Genomic DNA, 16,856 nt, shown 5'->3' on the forward strand with positions numbered 1-16,856 from the left:
CTAAAGAGACGTCCTAGCACTCGCCCCCAGTTGTACAGCCGACTTTGCTAGCGATGCTACACTGACAAATACGCTCTCATTTGCCGAGACGATAGTTAGCATAGCCTTCAGCTACGTCATTTGCTACGACCTAGCAAGGCGCCATTACCAGTTATATTGAGATTGTAATTATGTATCATAAAGAGCGATGTACACCAATTATGGATTAAAGTTAAGTATTCCAAGATCTTCGTACTTTATTTGCAATTCTCAAGACATTGTCCTGTTCCACACCTCACGCCAGTCTGCGTGAGCTTAAACGCGTGCCTTTCGGCTACCTCCGAGTGGCTTGGCTGTCTTGCCAAGTCACTACAGCTACCTCCATCTTCTCCACTTGCGATCGTAACAGTCACGATCACTGAATAAAAAACCACGTTGCTGGATGTTCCTCCTACGATCCATCCTTGTAAAAAGTCACGTTTAATGCCGAAGACGTGGACCGTTGGCAGGCGCTGGCATCTATAAAGCTCTGCAGCGCCATTTGGTAACGTGTCCGGTCATGGGTTCCTATCCACGATTTGTTCCTTAGGACACACTCTACAAACCCTCAAAGCTTATCACAAGATTTTTGGGACACCCTGTATATGCATGGTGATTAAGTTGCCCCTACTATAGTTTTTATGCAACCTGCAACACCTTCAAAGATCGTGTTGGAGATTTCCATATTCTTTTCCTCACTACATGCAAACTATTAGTGCTTCAGAAAAATGAGCAGATCCTTGTTGCAGCATATATAACGTAAAATTTGGTACTGGAATGTGTTTTCACTGGAGGCTGTGGTTTTCGAGTTATTCAAGAAAAATGCGCCAGAAGGTCACTGTCGCATGTTCTTATTGATTAATTTGAAAACTATGGCCTCTAGCGAAAATGTATCCCAGTTCAAAATTTAGCTACATTAAATTTCCTACAAAAAGGTTCATTTTTCCTGCACTACTGATGTAGCAAGCGAGATATAAAGGCGAAGGTGTTGTAGGTAGCATAAAGCCCACGAGTAGCAGCATTTGAATGACCCTGTATATTTTTATACGGACAACGAGATCTCCAAATCTTTTTCAACAGTTGATGGTAAGAGACAGCGACTGCATATAGGTGCCGTTCGATGGGAGTGTGGATTGGCAATTAGGCCTAATGAGATAATACGTGCAATTGTGAATGTGCTGTGTCCCGGATGGTGATGTGGTTACCGCAACTGTATAGTAGGCAGTAGATCCTGGGTTCGAATCCCGGTCTCGTACACATTTTCACTCGTCGCCGCTGGTTCCGCTTAATGCCCCGCTGCAGCTGATAGCAGGGACCCCCTTCAATTTACATACACTGGTTCGTTATTGAGTTAGTACCAATGTTGCACGAACATCAATTACACAGTTACGTCAACGTTGTGCTTCTTCTGTGGACTATTTGATTTTCTCATACCTGTGAATTCAAAAAGCAAAAGCACCGTCGTGTATTCTGTTTCCGTACAAGAGATAAATAACTGCAGTTTTTATAGTGTGGTATACAGTGTGTATACGATAACTGTTTACAACATATCGTAGTGATGTAGGTGAGGTGAAGAGTATCAGAATAATGTAGGACACTTCTGATGTATGAAGCCAGGAAACAATCTAAAAATTGTACTGCAAAATTCACCTAAGCTACTGCCCATGTGCGTCACTCGCGGTTTTGGCTAAAATGATCCTTTCTTGCACTTGCGAAATGTAAAATTAACGTTTGTGCAAAATTTTTGCCCAAAATATTGTCAATATCGACAGCATGAAATTAAAAAACAAACGTTTTGTTTCTCTGTCCTTCTTGCTAATAAACTACCTTGCTTCCAAGGGTTAAGCTTAGATTGAATTATCAACGTAATTAGTTTTTGTATACCGTTAACAAAAGTATTTTTTTCTTTCATTAGCCTTACGGGAAACATTAATTTAATAATGTTCACGAAACAGCCGACCAAGGCAGTGGCGTGAGAAAACCAGAGAGTATTGAGAGCCGCCCCCCCGCCTAAACACACACACACACAGACACACACACACACACACACACACAGACGGTGATCATACGCTGTAGTTTAAGCGGGAATGTGAAAGGACTTTTCTCGTCAAAACACTTCGTCATTGTCAACAATATCATAGCAGTTCCAACAAAGATAAAAAAAATCCTGATTTTCTTTAGAGACATCCTGTTGCAACTTAAGAACTAATCGACTGGGTGACCTAGGTCCTATTGTATGCACCCATCCACATAACTATTGGTTATAAGCGAAGCGTAGGGGATATTAATCAAAAATTACACTCCAGTATTTCCTTTCATTCCTGAATGATTGATAAAACACAGTCATTCAGTAACGTATCAGTAGACGCGTGTCATAATCATTGGATATCCACTTTGAATACCTTAGAGCAATAATTCCGTAGCTTCTAACACCGATGTGTTAACATTTTTTAATATATTTGACGCCCTCTGTGGAAAGCATGAGCTATGTAGGAAACATAGACCTATAATCAGGGTGTAGCCTTGTTCAGATAACTCACAGGAATGCAGCTCGATGACGTCGTCGAAAACAGCCGATATTTCGACACGAACTCCTCCTGCCATTTTGAAGGCAAAATTTCAATGGAAATGGCAGGGGAAGACGAGGATTTCTCTTCGGATGAGTATAGGGTAATATCAATAGCGGTAGAAAATGGTATAATGGGAGTTGGATTCGTTATGAATAGAAAGCTAGGGTAAAGAGTCGGTTACAGAGAAAAATTCAGTAATAGGGTTGTTCTTGTTTGAATCGACAGTAGACCAACACCAACAAAGGTGATTTAGGTGTACATGCCGGCGTAGTAAGCTGAAAATGAAGATATAGAAAAAGTATATGAGGATATTGAAAAGGTAATACCGTACATAAAGACAGATGGAAATCTAATAGTCATGGGGGCTGGAATGCAGTTATAGGGGAGGAAGTAGAAGAAATGGTTACAGTAGGGTATAGGCTTGGGACAAGGAATGGGAGAGGAAAGAGTTCTGTAATAAATTTCAGCGAGTAATAGCGAATACTCTGTTCAAGAATCACAATAGGAGGAGATATATTTGCAAAAGATATTTCAAAATCATGTATGAAATGTAAGGCGTACCCAGAAGCACATATACACTCAGATCATAATGTGGTATTGATCAACCGCAGGCTGAAGTGCAAGAAATTAATCAGGACGAGTTAATAAGCAAAGAAGTGGGACACAGAAGTACTAAGAGATGACAAAATACGCTTCAAGTTCTAGGGGTATAGATACTGCAATAAGGGATAGCTTAATAGGCAGCACAGTTGAAGGGGACTGGACATCTCTAAAAACGGCAATCACAGAAGTTGGAAACAAATGCATAGTTAAAAAGAATGTAACTGTGGGTAACAGAACTATGGGTAACAGAAGAAATACTTCAATAGATCAATGAAAGTAGAAAGTACAAAAATGTTCAGGGAAATTCAGAAATACAGAAATACAAGTCACTAAGGGATGAAATAAATGGGATGTGCAGGGAAGCTTAGACGAAATGACTGCATAAAGAATCTGAAGGAATGCAAATAGAGATGATTGTCAGAAGGACTATCTGAGCATATAGGAGAGTCAGGTTTCAGCGATATTAAGAGCAAGGGTGGTAACATTAAGAATGCAACGGAAATTCCACTATTAATCGCAGAGGTGGGAGTGGATAGGTGGAAAGAATGCATTGAAAGCCTCTATGAGGGGGAGGATTTGTCTGATGTGATAGAAGAAGAAACAGGAGTCGATTTACAAGAGCTAGGGGATCCAGTATTAGAATCAGAGTTTAATAAAGCTTTGGAGGATTTAAGATCAAATAAGGGACAAGGCATAGACAATGTTTCATCAGAATTTCTAAAATCAGTGGGGGAAGTGGGATGAAAACGACCATCCACATTGGTGTGTAGGATGTATGAGTCGAGCGACATACCATCTGACTTTCGGAAAAATGTCATCCACACAATTCCGAAGACTGCAAGAACCGTACAATCAGCTTAACAGCTCATGCATCCAAATTGCTGAAAATAATAGTGTACAGAAGAAATGAAAATTGAGGATGTGTTAGATGGCGACCAGTTTGGCTTTAGGAAAGGTAAAGGCACCAGAGATACAGTTCTGACGTTGCAGTTGATAATGGAAACAAGAATAAAGAAAAATAAAGACACGTTCTTAGGGTTTGTGGACCTGGAAAAAGCGTTAGACAATGTAAAATGGTGCAACATATTAGAAATTCTGAGAATAATAAGGGTAAGCTATAGGGGGAGACGGGTAATATACAATATGTGCAAGCGGCAAGAGGGAATAATAGAGTGATCAAACAAGAACGAGGAGTTCGGATTATAAAGGGTGTAAGACTGGAATGTAGTCTTTCCTCCCTACTGTTCAATCTGTACATCGAAGAAGCAATGAAGACATTGCTACCCTGAGTGAAAGTGAAGAAGAATTACATGATACACAGAATGATATGAACAATGTAATGTGTACAGAATATGGATTGAGAGTAAATCGAAAAAAGAAGATAGTAATGAGCAGCAGCATATATGAGAACCACGAGAAACTTAATTGATGGTCACCAAGTAGATGAAGTTAAAAAGTTCTGCTACCTACGCAGGAAAATTACCTATGAGGGACGGAGCAAGGAGGACATATTGAACTGAGGAAGAAATTTCTGAGAATGTACATTTTGAGCACAGCATTGTATGGTAGTGAAACATGGACTGTGGGGAAACCGGAACAGAAGAGGAGGTTGAAAATTAGATGGACTGGTGAGGTAAGGAATGAAGAGGTTCTGCCCAGAATAGAAAAGGAAAGGAATATGTGGAAAACACTGAATGGTGAAGGGACAAGATAATAGGACATCTGTTAAGACATCAGGGAATAACTTCCATCGTACTAGAGGGAGCTGTAGCCGTCAAAAAGTATGGAGGAAGACAGAGATTTGAATACATCCTCCGCACTGAATAGCCACGTTGTTTGAGGCGCCATGCCACGGATTGCGTGGGCCCTCCCGCCGGAGTTTCGAGTCCTCCCTCGGGCATGAGTGTGTCTGTTGTTCTTAGCATAAGTCACTTTAAGTAGTGTGTAATTCTAGGGACCGATTATCTCAGCAGTTTGGTCCCTTAGGAAGTCACACACATTTGAACATTTGGAATATGTCCAGGAATTAATTGAAGACATAGATTGCAAGTGCTTCTCTGAAGTGAAGAGGTTGGCACAGGGAAGCAGTTCATGGCGCGCCGCATCAAACAGTCAGAGGACTGATGCCCCAAGAGAAAAAGAGTTATTTTCAAAACTGTTATCGTCTTCTTCGTTTTGACAGCAACATTAGTAAAGTATTTTTTCCATATTGTGAGTAACATATACGCAGTTTTAACTTTCGTATAAATTTTTCGTCAGTTTTTCGCGATTATCGTTCTTATGAACTTAGACTAACATGTTATTTGTGAAGTGTTCTGAGTAGTGTGTTCCTTGACGAGTAGCTCCCGAGTTTCCTGCAGGGTGACGGCGTTAAGATACTGCGAAGTTTCGACCAGTGTCACATTCTTCATTAACTTCGGCAGAAAATTATGAGTATGATACTCGTCGAGATGTCGCGGTGTCTTGGCAGGTCAATGCCGCTGGAAACCTGCAAGCTTTTCATCAGTAATATCGATCGGTTGGATAAAAGTTTGGAAACACCGCGAGAAATTCATGCATGAACATATAAGCTAGAGAAACCTGCAGGTTGCTCTGTGTATGTGACAATAAACGGCACCTGCGCATTGTCCTCAGGCAAATGATAGCCGTGACCTGAGCAGTGCAGTTCTAAGTGCATTATCGAAACTAAGTGAACTGGAACGTGTGAAAATTGTTGGTGTTCAAAAGGTGGGATCTTCCGTAAACAAGGTAGTTGAAGTGTTGGGTGTTGTAAAAGGCAACGAGCTGAACGTTCGTACCTCATACAGGGAAAACGCAAAAAAACATTTCCGCTAAGTCACAATGCGCTGGGAAGTGTGCGATGAGTTATCGTAACATTGGTCACACTCGCGAACCCTGTCAGCGCCAAAAGAACGCAATGGGGGGTTCCGTAAGGGCGATCTGGAAATACAATACCATTCTTTAGTCATATAAATCCCAGTTAAACGAAACTGCAGTGGTAAAGTCATTACAACATTTCGGCAATGTAGCAACGTAAGAAATTCATATGGTCAGATGAGTGTTACTTCAGATTTTTTCCAACTTCTGGCCGAATTTACGTCCCACGAGTGAAAGACGGCGGGGGTTCAGTGATGCTTTGGACAACCTTATCGTGGGCCCTGTCGTTACTCTGCAAGGTCGCGTTACTGCCAAAGAAAGATGTGACTATGCTTGATGATACGATCCACTCCATGATACAATAGGGATGCTGTTATTAGATGACTGAGACACTGTTCACAAAGCTCGCAACATACAGGACTGGTTTTAAGAGCACGGGGATTAATTGTCACATATCCCTGGCCATAACGGTCCTCATATCTGAATATTTTTTAATGAACATATACGCTATTCCTCTAAAAAAACTCTTTGTGACAGTGAACCTCGACCGTGAGAAGTTAATCATATCTCAGTATAGTTGAGACTGTGTGGTCTAGTTTGGAGACAAGGGTGCGTGATCGCTACCCAATCCCAAAATCGTTACATGAATTTGCTACTGTTTTGCAGGAAGAACGGTATAAGAGCTTCTTGAAAACCATAAAAGACCTATATTTATCCATTCCGAGAGGACTGGAGGTTATTTTGAGAGTGCCAACAGCGTTTTATGCACGATAATGTGAAGTGCTTTTGGTGTTACCATAAATTTGACCACCTGATTTGTGTCTCTTTCGCGCTTTTTTTTAGTGAAAAATTTCTAATTGTTCTCCAGATTACTACATTTTAGAGTGTCGTTATCAATTTCATTGTCAACATTACATCTTTCTATGAGGGTCATTCAATAATCAAAGAGACAAATTGATCTGGGGAAAAACTGTTAGTAGGGCCAATTTCGTACTTTCATGGCTTTAAGCTGTCACAGCTGGGATGAGCCCTCATCAGCTGATGTATAAACATTTTTTTGTTTATAACCTCAAAAATACATTTCAAGATGGCGAGCCCGCTTGAAACGTCCACATTAGTTCAACAAAGTTCTGTTATTCGCTTTTTACTTACTGAAAGCGAGGAACAAGTGAATTTATACTGTAGAATGTCTAAATTTATGGTGAAGGCTGTATTAATCGTGCAAACGTTTACAAGTGCGTAGAGCTGTTCAAAAATGGTCGCTTCTCAGTGTCTGACGAACACCGTTCTGGCCGACCAGTTGCGGTATCAACTCCCTCACTTGAAAGTCGGACTGATGACATTATGCGTGCGGACCGCTGCGTGACTGAGGAAATGATAGTTTATAAGGTTCAATTTAGTACTGGTACAGTTCATTACATTATCTGTAACAAGCTGAAGTACCCCAAAACATGTGCAAGATAGGTCCGAAAGGAGTTGACGCGGCTACACAAGGAAACAACGTTGAGAGTGTGCACAGAGCTAAAGGAACGTTATGAAACGGAAGGTGGGCACTTCCTCAACAAAATTTTAACATGTCATAAAACTTGGGTTCACTATTGTGAGCCACAATCAAATAGACAAAGCATGGAATGGAAGCACACCAACTCACCTGACAAGAAAAATTTCAAAACGCAAGCATCAGCAGGAAAAGTCATGTTGACGGTGTGTTGGGATGCTGAAGGTCCAGTTTTTTTTGTGATTACCTCGAAGAACAGCGTACAATGAACTGCCAATACTACTCGGCTTTGCTTTTAAACATGGTGAAACCAGCCATGAGAGAGGGACGTCGTGGATCACAGACGAGAGATATGATTCTCCAGCAAGACAACGCACGTCCTCATATTGCTGAAGAAACCCGTGAAACCATCGACAAAATGAGCTGGGAAGTACTGCCTCATCCCCCTTACAGTCGTGATTTAGCACTCAGTGATTTGTTTCGTACACTGAAGGACGAATTACGTGGGAAAAGGTTCGAGGACAACGGGTACATGAATAAGTTTGTGGGAAATTGGTTCAGACATGAAGATAAACAGTTCTCTGCAGCCAGAATTTAAAAAAAGCTTGTAGCCCGTTGGAACAAGTGCATAAATGTTCTAGGGAATTATACTAAAGAGGAGAAAAGTATTGTTTCTTAAAAACAAACGTTTTTTTTTCTCTCCAGACGAGTTTGTCTCTTTAATTATTGAATGACCCTCTTACATTGCCGCTTCCTGCTATGTGTCGCTGATCCGATGGGTCTGCTGAGAGCTGCTGTGGCTGGCCACATAGGAACGCAATATCCATTAATTGTAACGGTGGGTTATTCGGGCTATCTACAGATGATCACACTAATACAAGGGAAGATCGGATAGTGACGCACAATAATTTTGTTACCAAAATCTTTAACAGGCATCAAAACATAAAAAATCACAAACGAACTCACATCTTTTATCTACCTTTCTACATAGTTGCCAACGTTCTCATCACATTTCTACCATAGTGATACCGGTTTCAATACACCCTGCTCGTAGAAGTCCGTTTGGTTGGAGTATAGCCACCTGCCGACTGTTAGTTTCACTTCCACACCTGTCACAAAGTGCTGGCCGGCCAGGAATTTCGTCATGGGACCAAACAGATGAAAGTCCGACGGTGCGTGGTGGGGACAGTATGGTGGATGCTGAAGCACCTCCTACCCGAATTTTCTCAAGAACAGGAGCAGTCACATTGGTGCCAGCATTGTCATGAAAAACTTTGACACCGTCGGAATTAATGTTGTGGCTTTTGTCACGAAGAACACGACGGAACTGAACCGCAGTTTTAATGTAGGCTGCAGCGTTTACAGTGGTCTCGTTTTGAGTTAAGTCCACCAATAGCACACCACTCAAATCCGAGAATACATTCACAAGCAATTTGCTAGCAGACTGACTAACTTAGAATTTTTTTCGTAATGGGGAATCAGCATGTTGCTACTCCATAGAGGCTTGCTTGACGTCAGGCGTGTAGTGGTACGCCCACGACTCATCACCAATGACAATTCTGTTCAGAAAGTCATGCCTTTTTCTGCTGCGTAGTGCGTTAAATGATTCAAGCTTGTCATCATTCGCTGACCCTTGCGGTTCTCTGTCAGGTCTTAGGCACACAGCGAAGATTAACTTTATGAAATCTCGACGTATGATGAACAAAATCGTACGCCGCACTATAGGAAATGTTGAATGCTGTTCGCAATTGCTCACCACAGTCGTTAAAAACTGCTGCCTCAATGGATACGCCAACCTGCGGGGTTGCAGCTGCAACCGACCGTCCGGAGCATGACGGATCACTAAGGTTCAGACGGCCTTTGAAGAATGCAAGCCACCTGGAGAGATGGCTCCGATCTATACAGTCGTCCCCATATACACCCCGCATGTTCCTATGAATTTCACTCGGTTTATGCGCATTGGCTCACGGATATCGAACTACACTTCCCTGCTCTTTACAATTGGACGATAGTAACATGGGCACCATGTTTGTTTTGTAGTTCAGGCTTCTCTGAGTAGAACTGTACATGAAAACAAAACAGTCTCCACAGTGCCAGCTTAAGACAATATCGTCGTGAAATTTGAACACTCTAGCTGCAATACCAGGAGAAAAAAATTATTGTGCGTTACTCTCCGATCCTTCCTCGTATTAATGTTAGTGGACAGTGAGTAATGAGAACTGTCCATTACAACTGACTGACTTAAGACTGCGATACGGACTTTTCTTAAAATCTGGAGTCTTTTGAGTCAAAATTGTGCAAATGTTTGAGAATCTTTAAGTGAATAATCTGACATTAGTAATCAATGGAGGAATATGGTTATTTGCTTTCGGCTACAACGACTTTCGAGTCATATTGCGGACGTCAATGACTGTTCAAATGCTTATTTTGAAACTCGTTCGTTTTCCGACACGATCAAACACCCTTTCAATAAGATATCACCGAGTTTGGTCATCACCACTCATCTTCAAATCAAAGAGACATAGAGTAGTTTCCTCCAACCACTGAGATAAGGACATCGAACATGTCAGATTGTAATGGAAAACTACATTTCCTGAAAAAAAGGTGTAGCACTCGCAAGTGGAGGAAGAAACGAAATTAAACTTCACGGGTTGAGAGGGTATATGATATTACTTCTGTGATCACACAACCGACTCATATTTACAGAGGACTTGGCAGTCTGGGACCACTTATCAGTACTACGCTGCACCCCCTCTCAACTGGATGCGAGCACTGGTTCGGTTGGTAATGGTGTCATGCCTTTCTATCCTCTATAGAGGGAAGCTGGCCCACAACTATTCTAACAGGTCCTTGATAATCAATGCTGGCACTGCGACGCCGTAGGCGTCTAGGTGGGGTCCACACACGCTCCAAAGGAGACAAATCCTGAAACACTACAGACCATGGGAGTAGCTCATCACATTGCCGAAGTTCATGGAGACGCATGCCATTTATAGAGGACCATTATCCTTTTGAAAAATAGTGTCATGATTCTTTAAGATAGCGCGACTCCGAAGCGTATGTACAGGGTGGGCCATTGATAGTGGCCGGGCCTAATATCTCACGAAATAAGCATCAAACGAAAAAGCTACAAAGAACGAAAGTCGTCTAGCTTGAAGGGGGAAACCAGATGGCGCTATGGCTGGACCGCTAGATGGCGCTGCCATAGGTCAAACGGATATCAACTGCGTTTTTTTTAAAGTAGAAACCCCCATTTTTATTACATATTCGTGTAGTATGTAAAGAAATATGAATGTATTAGTTGGACCACTTTTTTCGCTTTGTGATAGATGGCGCTCTAATAGTCAAAAACATATGGTTCACAATTTTAGACGAACAGTTGGTAACAGGTAAGTTATTAAATTAAAATACAGAACTTAGGTACGTTTGAACATTTTATTCTGGTTGTTCCAATGTGATACATGTACCTTTGTGAACTTATCATTTCTGCGTACGCATGCTGTTACAGCGTGATTACCTGTAAATACCATATTAATGCAATGAATGCTCAAAATGTCTGTCAACTTCAATGCATTTGGCAATACGTGCAACGACATTCCTCTCAACAGCGAGGAGTTCGCCTTCCCTAATGTTCGCATGTGCATTGACAATGCGCTGACGCATGTTGGCAGGCGTTGTCGGTGGATCACGATGGCAAATATCCTTCAACTTTCCCCACAGAAAGAAATCCGGGGACGTCAGATCCGGTGAACGTGCGGGCCATGGTATGGTGCTTCGACGACCAATCCACTTGTCATGAAGTATGCTGTTCAGTACCGTTTCAACCGCACGCGAGCTACGTGCCGGACATCCATCATGTTGGAAGTACATCGCCGTTCTGTCATGCAGTGAAACATCTTGCAGTAACATCGATAGAACATTACGTAGGAAATCAGCATACATTGCACCATTTAGATTGCCATCGATAAAATGGTGGCCAATTATCCTTCCTCCCATAATGCCGCACCATACATTAACCCGCGAACGTCGCTGATGATCACTTGTCGCAGCCATCGTGGATTTTCCGTTGCCCAATAGTGGAGCAGAAGTGGTTTGAAACTCTGCGAACGCTCCTGCAAAGTCGCATGCCCCGCCAACCGCCCCAGCAGCGCCGCAGGGGAAGGGTGTAAAGAAGACAACCACCGCCCCAACGGTATCGGCGGCAGCCCCCGCAAGGGACCGAGAAGTCAAAAGGGCAGTCTACATCGAACAAGCGCGAGAGAACGACCTGCAGGTCTCCGATGACACTGCGACGCAGCACATTGAGCAAGCAGAGCTGCTTGAGCAGCAGCTGCGGCAGAACTGCGCCACGCAGTAGCAGGAGACGCCGACCAACAGCGAGCTGCCGCCACTCAGCACCATCCTGATGAATCTGTGCCAAGTTACTGAAGACACAGCGCAGCAGAGGGCGTAAGTCAACGCACTGCGTTGCCCCAGCGGACTCGTTTTATTATAACGAACATGGCACTGACACGGTTTCTTCTGGCACGATACCCGCTATTAACATAACCTACCCTTGCATGAACTGTCGCAGTCAGCAATATATCCGCTACTGCTCTTAGTATCTGACCTAACTATCGCAGAGTTTTTTTTTCCCTTGGTGCTTGCCTTGGGACTTTTTTCCTTCTACCCTTCAAACCGCTACCCTTCGCTCGATTTTCCACCCAAGCTATCTCCAGATGAGCGCGTATAAATGGTTAATCTTAACCAGACATACGCAAACATCGCAGTAGCCCCATCCAGCGCCACTTAACTATCGCAGAGTCTTTTTTCCCTTGGTGCTTGCCTTGGCACTTTTTTCCTTCTACCCTTCAAACCGCTACCCTTCGCCCGATTTTCGACCCAAGCTATCTCCAGATGAGCGCGTATAAATGGTTAATCTTAACCAGACGTACGCAAACATCGCAGTAGCCCCATCCAGCGCCACCAAACTTTAATGAAAACTAACCCTTATGCAGAGATGGCAGTAGAACTTTTGAGTTGGCCATCATACTGGTGTGGTCGTGAAGGGGCTCCACCTAAGATTAAAAAAAAGGGGAGGGATAAGTGTGGTGTTCTTGTCTTTCCGACCTGCGACGGTAAATGCGCTAACGTGTACTATGGCTACGTTATTACCAGATGCATCAAATCAGGGCCACCGTGCTGTCCTTCTTTCCTTGGCTGCGGATGGACGGATACCGCAGACATTTATCAGTGAATGAAGTATGTGTATGGGGAAACATATCTTTCGAAAACAGTGGTAACGCGTAAGTTACGCCAACTCAAGTGAGAGCACTCGCCGTACAGTCCTCTCCGCTTGCCATTATGAGATCTTCAGTGCCTGAAAAATAGGCCTTGAAGCGTCGAGCATTCTCATCGGACGAGGAGATGGCCTCAGTGTCTACGTCAATTTTGCAGGCAAAAAAGTTCTGGATCAGTAGCATCCGAGCGGAAGCTTTTAAATCGCACCTTTCAAAAACAAACTGAAAGGAGTTTTGACACTTTTTGTAATAACTTCGTTATCTAAGGCGGATTTTTCTGAATTTCAAGCCAATAACGCGAAGTATAGTTCAGGAATGAGTGTGGAGAAAGAGGTAAGAGTCAGAGTTTCCAATCTCGTGCCTAGATTTGAAGAACGGGCGATGAAGAAGCAATTCGTCCTTTCCAGATCGCTACATGAATAAGGTACATTAACATTAAAAGTTGATTAAAGTGTATAACGTTACTGAAGAAGCTACTATTCTTATTAAATCTTTGTAAACGTAAGTCTATTTATCCCACATTTCGAGTCGGCTTCTGATTCAAAAGGAGCAGTGAACATTGACGTTTGGACCAAGAGCGGCGTGGACCGAAAAAGTCTGAAAACCACTGCTCCAGTTTTATTTGTATTAAGTGTAGGGTTGTTAGTATGTTATGTTCATGGCACATAGTCCTTAAGGATATAAATAACATTCAAATTAGATGTTTTGTGTAAATGAGATGGAGAACGTAGTATTTGCTCTCCATTTCTGTGTTAACCTGTCACCGTTACAGCCTTGTCCTAAGCCTTTCATTACAGGAATGTACCATCAATTAAAGATTGTGACCTCGCACGTTAGGAGTATTAGAATTTCATCTCAACGAGTTGATGATAAAGGAGGAGGTTCCAAACACGTACCTAACATACTATTCTCATTCAAGGTCCTCTCTTGCAGTTACAAGTCGAGTGACGGCAGCCAGCGACAGGAGGTTGGAGGAATAGTGGACGGATTCCTCAAGACGGTCGGGAGCTACTTATGGAAGTCGCCCAGCGGCCAGAAGTACACAGTCAACTACGTCGCCGACAAGGACGGCTACCAGTCCAAGCTGGAGGCCGTCGACGAGACGGTGGAGCCGCCCAAGCTCGAGAAGCAAGTCCTCCTCAGCCCCAACGCCAAACTGTCGCTCATCGGCCGCTAAAGAACCCCGCAGTTCTTACCAATATACGACGTACCACATGCCCAAAACTCATTTTCTGTCCTTCTGAGATAGTGTGTAAAGAACACTTTTACAAATGAAGCCTTCCTGCAGATATTATGAGACTGATACAAATGCGATCAGGCGAAGGTACAGATGAGATAAACTCGTAGGCTCTACTCACTGTTTTAATGGACAACCTTCGGATCATGTCACGAAAACTGACAGATTATCAATTACTATGGTTTCAAAATTAATCCATTTGGTATGAGTGTCAAGGATCATCCTCACGTTGTATGGAGTCAACAGATTTATCATCAAACATTTCCTAATGTGTGTCCAATAAAAATTGTTGTCTTTTCGGCAGCTATATGACGCAGTTCCTAGAGCTCTAATATCACACGTCAAAGATAGCTTTATGAATAATGTGTCAGTGGGACATTTACACCTTAGAATCTTCTTGAAATGTCATCGTCTCTGAAGTAGTGTGACAAACTGAAAGACGATATCGCTGCATGAATTTTTCTGAAAGTTGAAAGTTCGTGACAAGCCACTTCGTCTGTCTGTAAAAGAGTTTACATTTGTTTCTGACACTTCATTCATAAATTTACCTCTTGATTGCATATAACAGTACAAATAATTCATAGTGATCGGTTCCTGCTTTTTGCCATCATCAGATCCGTTACGAAAACTAGGGAAAGATACTAAAGTGAGAATAATAAGTTGAAACATTGAAACCTAATTTACAGAAAATATAAGCGTCTGTAAACAAGAAATGTATAGGAACAGATAGAATACATAAAAAAGGATAACGTGCCATTGAAAGTAATCAGATACAAGCATCAATGTTAAGTGCTAGTGATGGCCTGAGAGCGTCCTATATTTATACATACACAACTGTAACCAGCGGAGGAAGCTAATTCTGAGGCACATAAGTAATCAGCATCATAAATTTAATAGCATAAAATACAATCATTAATTAAAACGAATTCACCAGAATACTTTTAGTGGAAAGTTATCCTTTTTCAAGTATTCTTAATTTCATATTTTTATAAGTTATTAGGCACTGTATGTAATGAACTGTATTATTGCCATATTAGTGTTTTTTCTATTTTTAGAACAGATCTGATGGTGGCAGTGAACCGAAGCTGTCCAATGTGAATAAGGTATTGTGACTAACGAGTTATATGCGATCAAGGTATTTACAAATAAATTATGTCTGAGTAGGTGCCATGTCTCAGAACTTCTGAGATAGAACTTAAGTTTCCTAAACTTTCTGTTCCTATCCCGTAGTACGTTACGATTGGGACTCTTACAATGTTTTCTGTCGATCTCATCTCTTTCTATTACAAAGATTCTGTCCGTGACAACTTAGAATCGTGAAAGACTAATATTACGATATTAACAAGTGCTAATTTATGGAATGTAACATAAATAAAGTTGTGTTCATTATCATACATTTGCTGCCTCGAAAGCCTTTGAAAGTGAAATAAATCTTAGGACAAATTTAATGTTCACTTAATGGCATAGCAAAAAGAGCTTTTACTAGTTCGATTTCTATCCAACATGTACTTCTGCCAGAAACACATTGATATGCTATTCATCAAAAACTACACATACTACGTACTCCAAAACAGTTTCAGAACACATTCCGTCATTAACAGTTATTTTCTCTATAAGATTCATTATAAATGCGAAAGCAGTAACGTTGGTAAAAACTGCAGTAATAGAGAACTCAACTTTCAGATCACTTTGAAGCCATTCTTAAGTGAGCTCCACGTCCTTTGGGCGGTTGTGGTGTAGGCATTCGTCTCCCTCAATTACGAACGAAGCAACTACTTAGCTTAAGTGTAATCGTTAATTAATGTGATCAAGGAGATGACATGGAAGGACTATGCCCCTTTAACTAACACCATTTACGCATTTGACAAGAAATACTTATTTTTCAAACTAACAACAGGTCACCTTTAGAAAAAGCATATAGGCATATTCAAAGATATTTTGCCACGTTAAATTTAAACACCTAAAAAGCGTTAAAAATGTTAAAAAACACAGTTACTCTTTTAATGGCCATAAACAAGAGGCAAGAATATATCGCTTTAATAATATTGGCCTTTAAAAAACTTTAAATTAAAAAAAAGGATTTAAATAAACCAGCAAACAATTAAAACTGACTTCTAGATGATTTTTTACAAGCAAGCTCAGAACCGAAACATCAAGTTGGCCCCCAAAAGATAGATATTAATTAGTTAACAAAAAATAACATTTCGCCTTTAAGGCTTACTCAAAAGTCTTACACTAAATAATTTAGAAGAAAGTTTAGAACAAGCTTACAATGTGTATTACACAAAACAACAACATTAAAGGGAAAATTCCCCGTGAAAAGACAGTTTAATCGAATAAATGCCTCTTGACCACCAGCAAAATTGTATTTACTTTGCAACTCAGATAACATAAGGTACTCAATTTGAGCACAGACAGTCATGACACGCCACTGCAAACAAATAGCTGTTCGCGCTAGGAAATGCTCCAGAGCCGTGCACGTAGCCGCAAGCGATCCAGGCCCAAGCGGCAAGAAGCTGCCGACACGGAATGCTCTAACGGTAGCTTATCTGGTGCTGTCAACAAACACCGAAGTGTCTTACTGATTACACTACAACTGAAAGTTATCGTTTCACCACGACTAGACACAAAGAACCTTTGCAGTAAGGTTATACGACCCAGGAATTAAGCCTTACTGAAAATGTATGGTGTTAAAGAGAACTAATCAAAGAGAACAGTAAATTCTTCCCAGACGAAATATAAATAACAACTTCCTGAGGTCTTGACTGGAGGTC

The 16,856-nt window shown here is 41.6% G+C and overlaps 1 protein-coding gene across 1 annotated transcript in view; it reads left to right on the plus strand.

Moving 5' to 3' along the window:
- LOC124544837 (endocuticle structural glycoprotein ABD-5-like) overlaps positions 1-15,478 on the plus strand; it is a 37,191-nt gene extending 21,713 nt beyond the window's left edge. The window contains exon 3 of the mRNA XM_047123540.1: positions 13,779-15,478. Coding sequence (XP_046979496.1) covers positions 13,779-14,022 — 244 coding nt within the window. The 3' untranslated portion in view covers positions 14,023-15,478. The remainder of the gene's footprint in view (positions 1-13,778) is intronic.
- Positions 15,479-16,856: the final 1,378 nt, after the last annotated feature.

This window comes from Schistocerca americana, chromosome 8, assembly GCF_021461395.2.
Source record: "Schistocerca americana isolate TAMUIC-IGC-003095 chromosome 8, iqSchAmer2.1, whole genome shotgun sequence".
Lineage (NCBI taxonomy): Eukaryota > Metazoa > Arthropoda > Insecta > Orthoptera > Acrididae > Schistocerca > Schistocerca americana.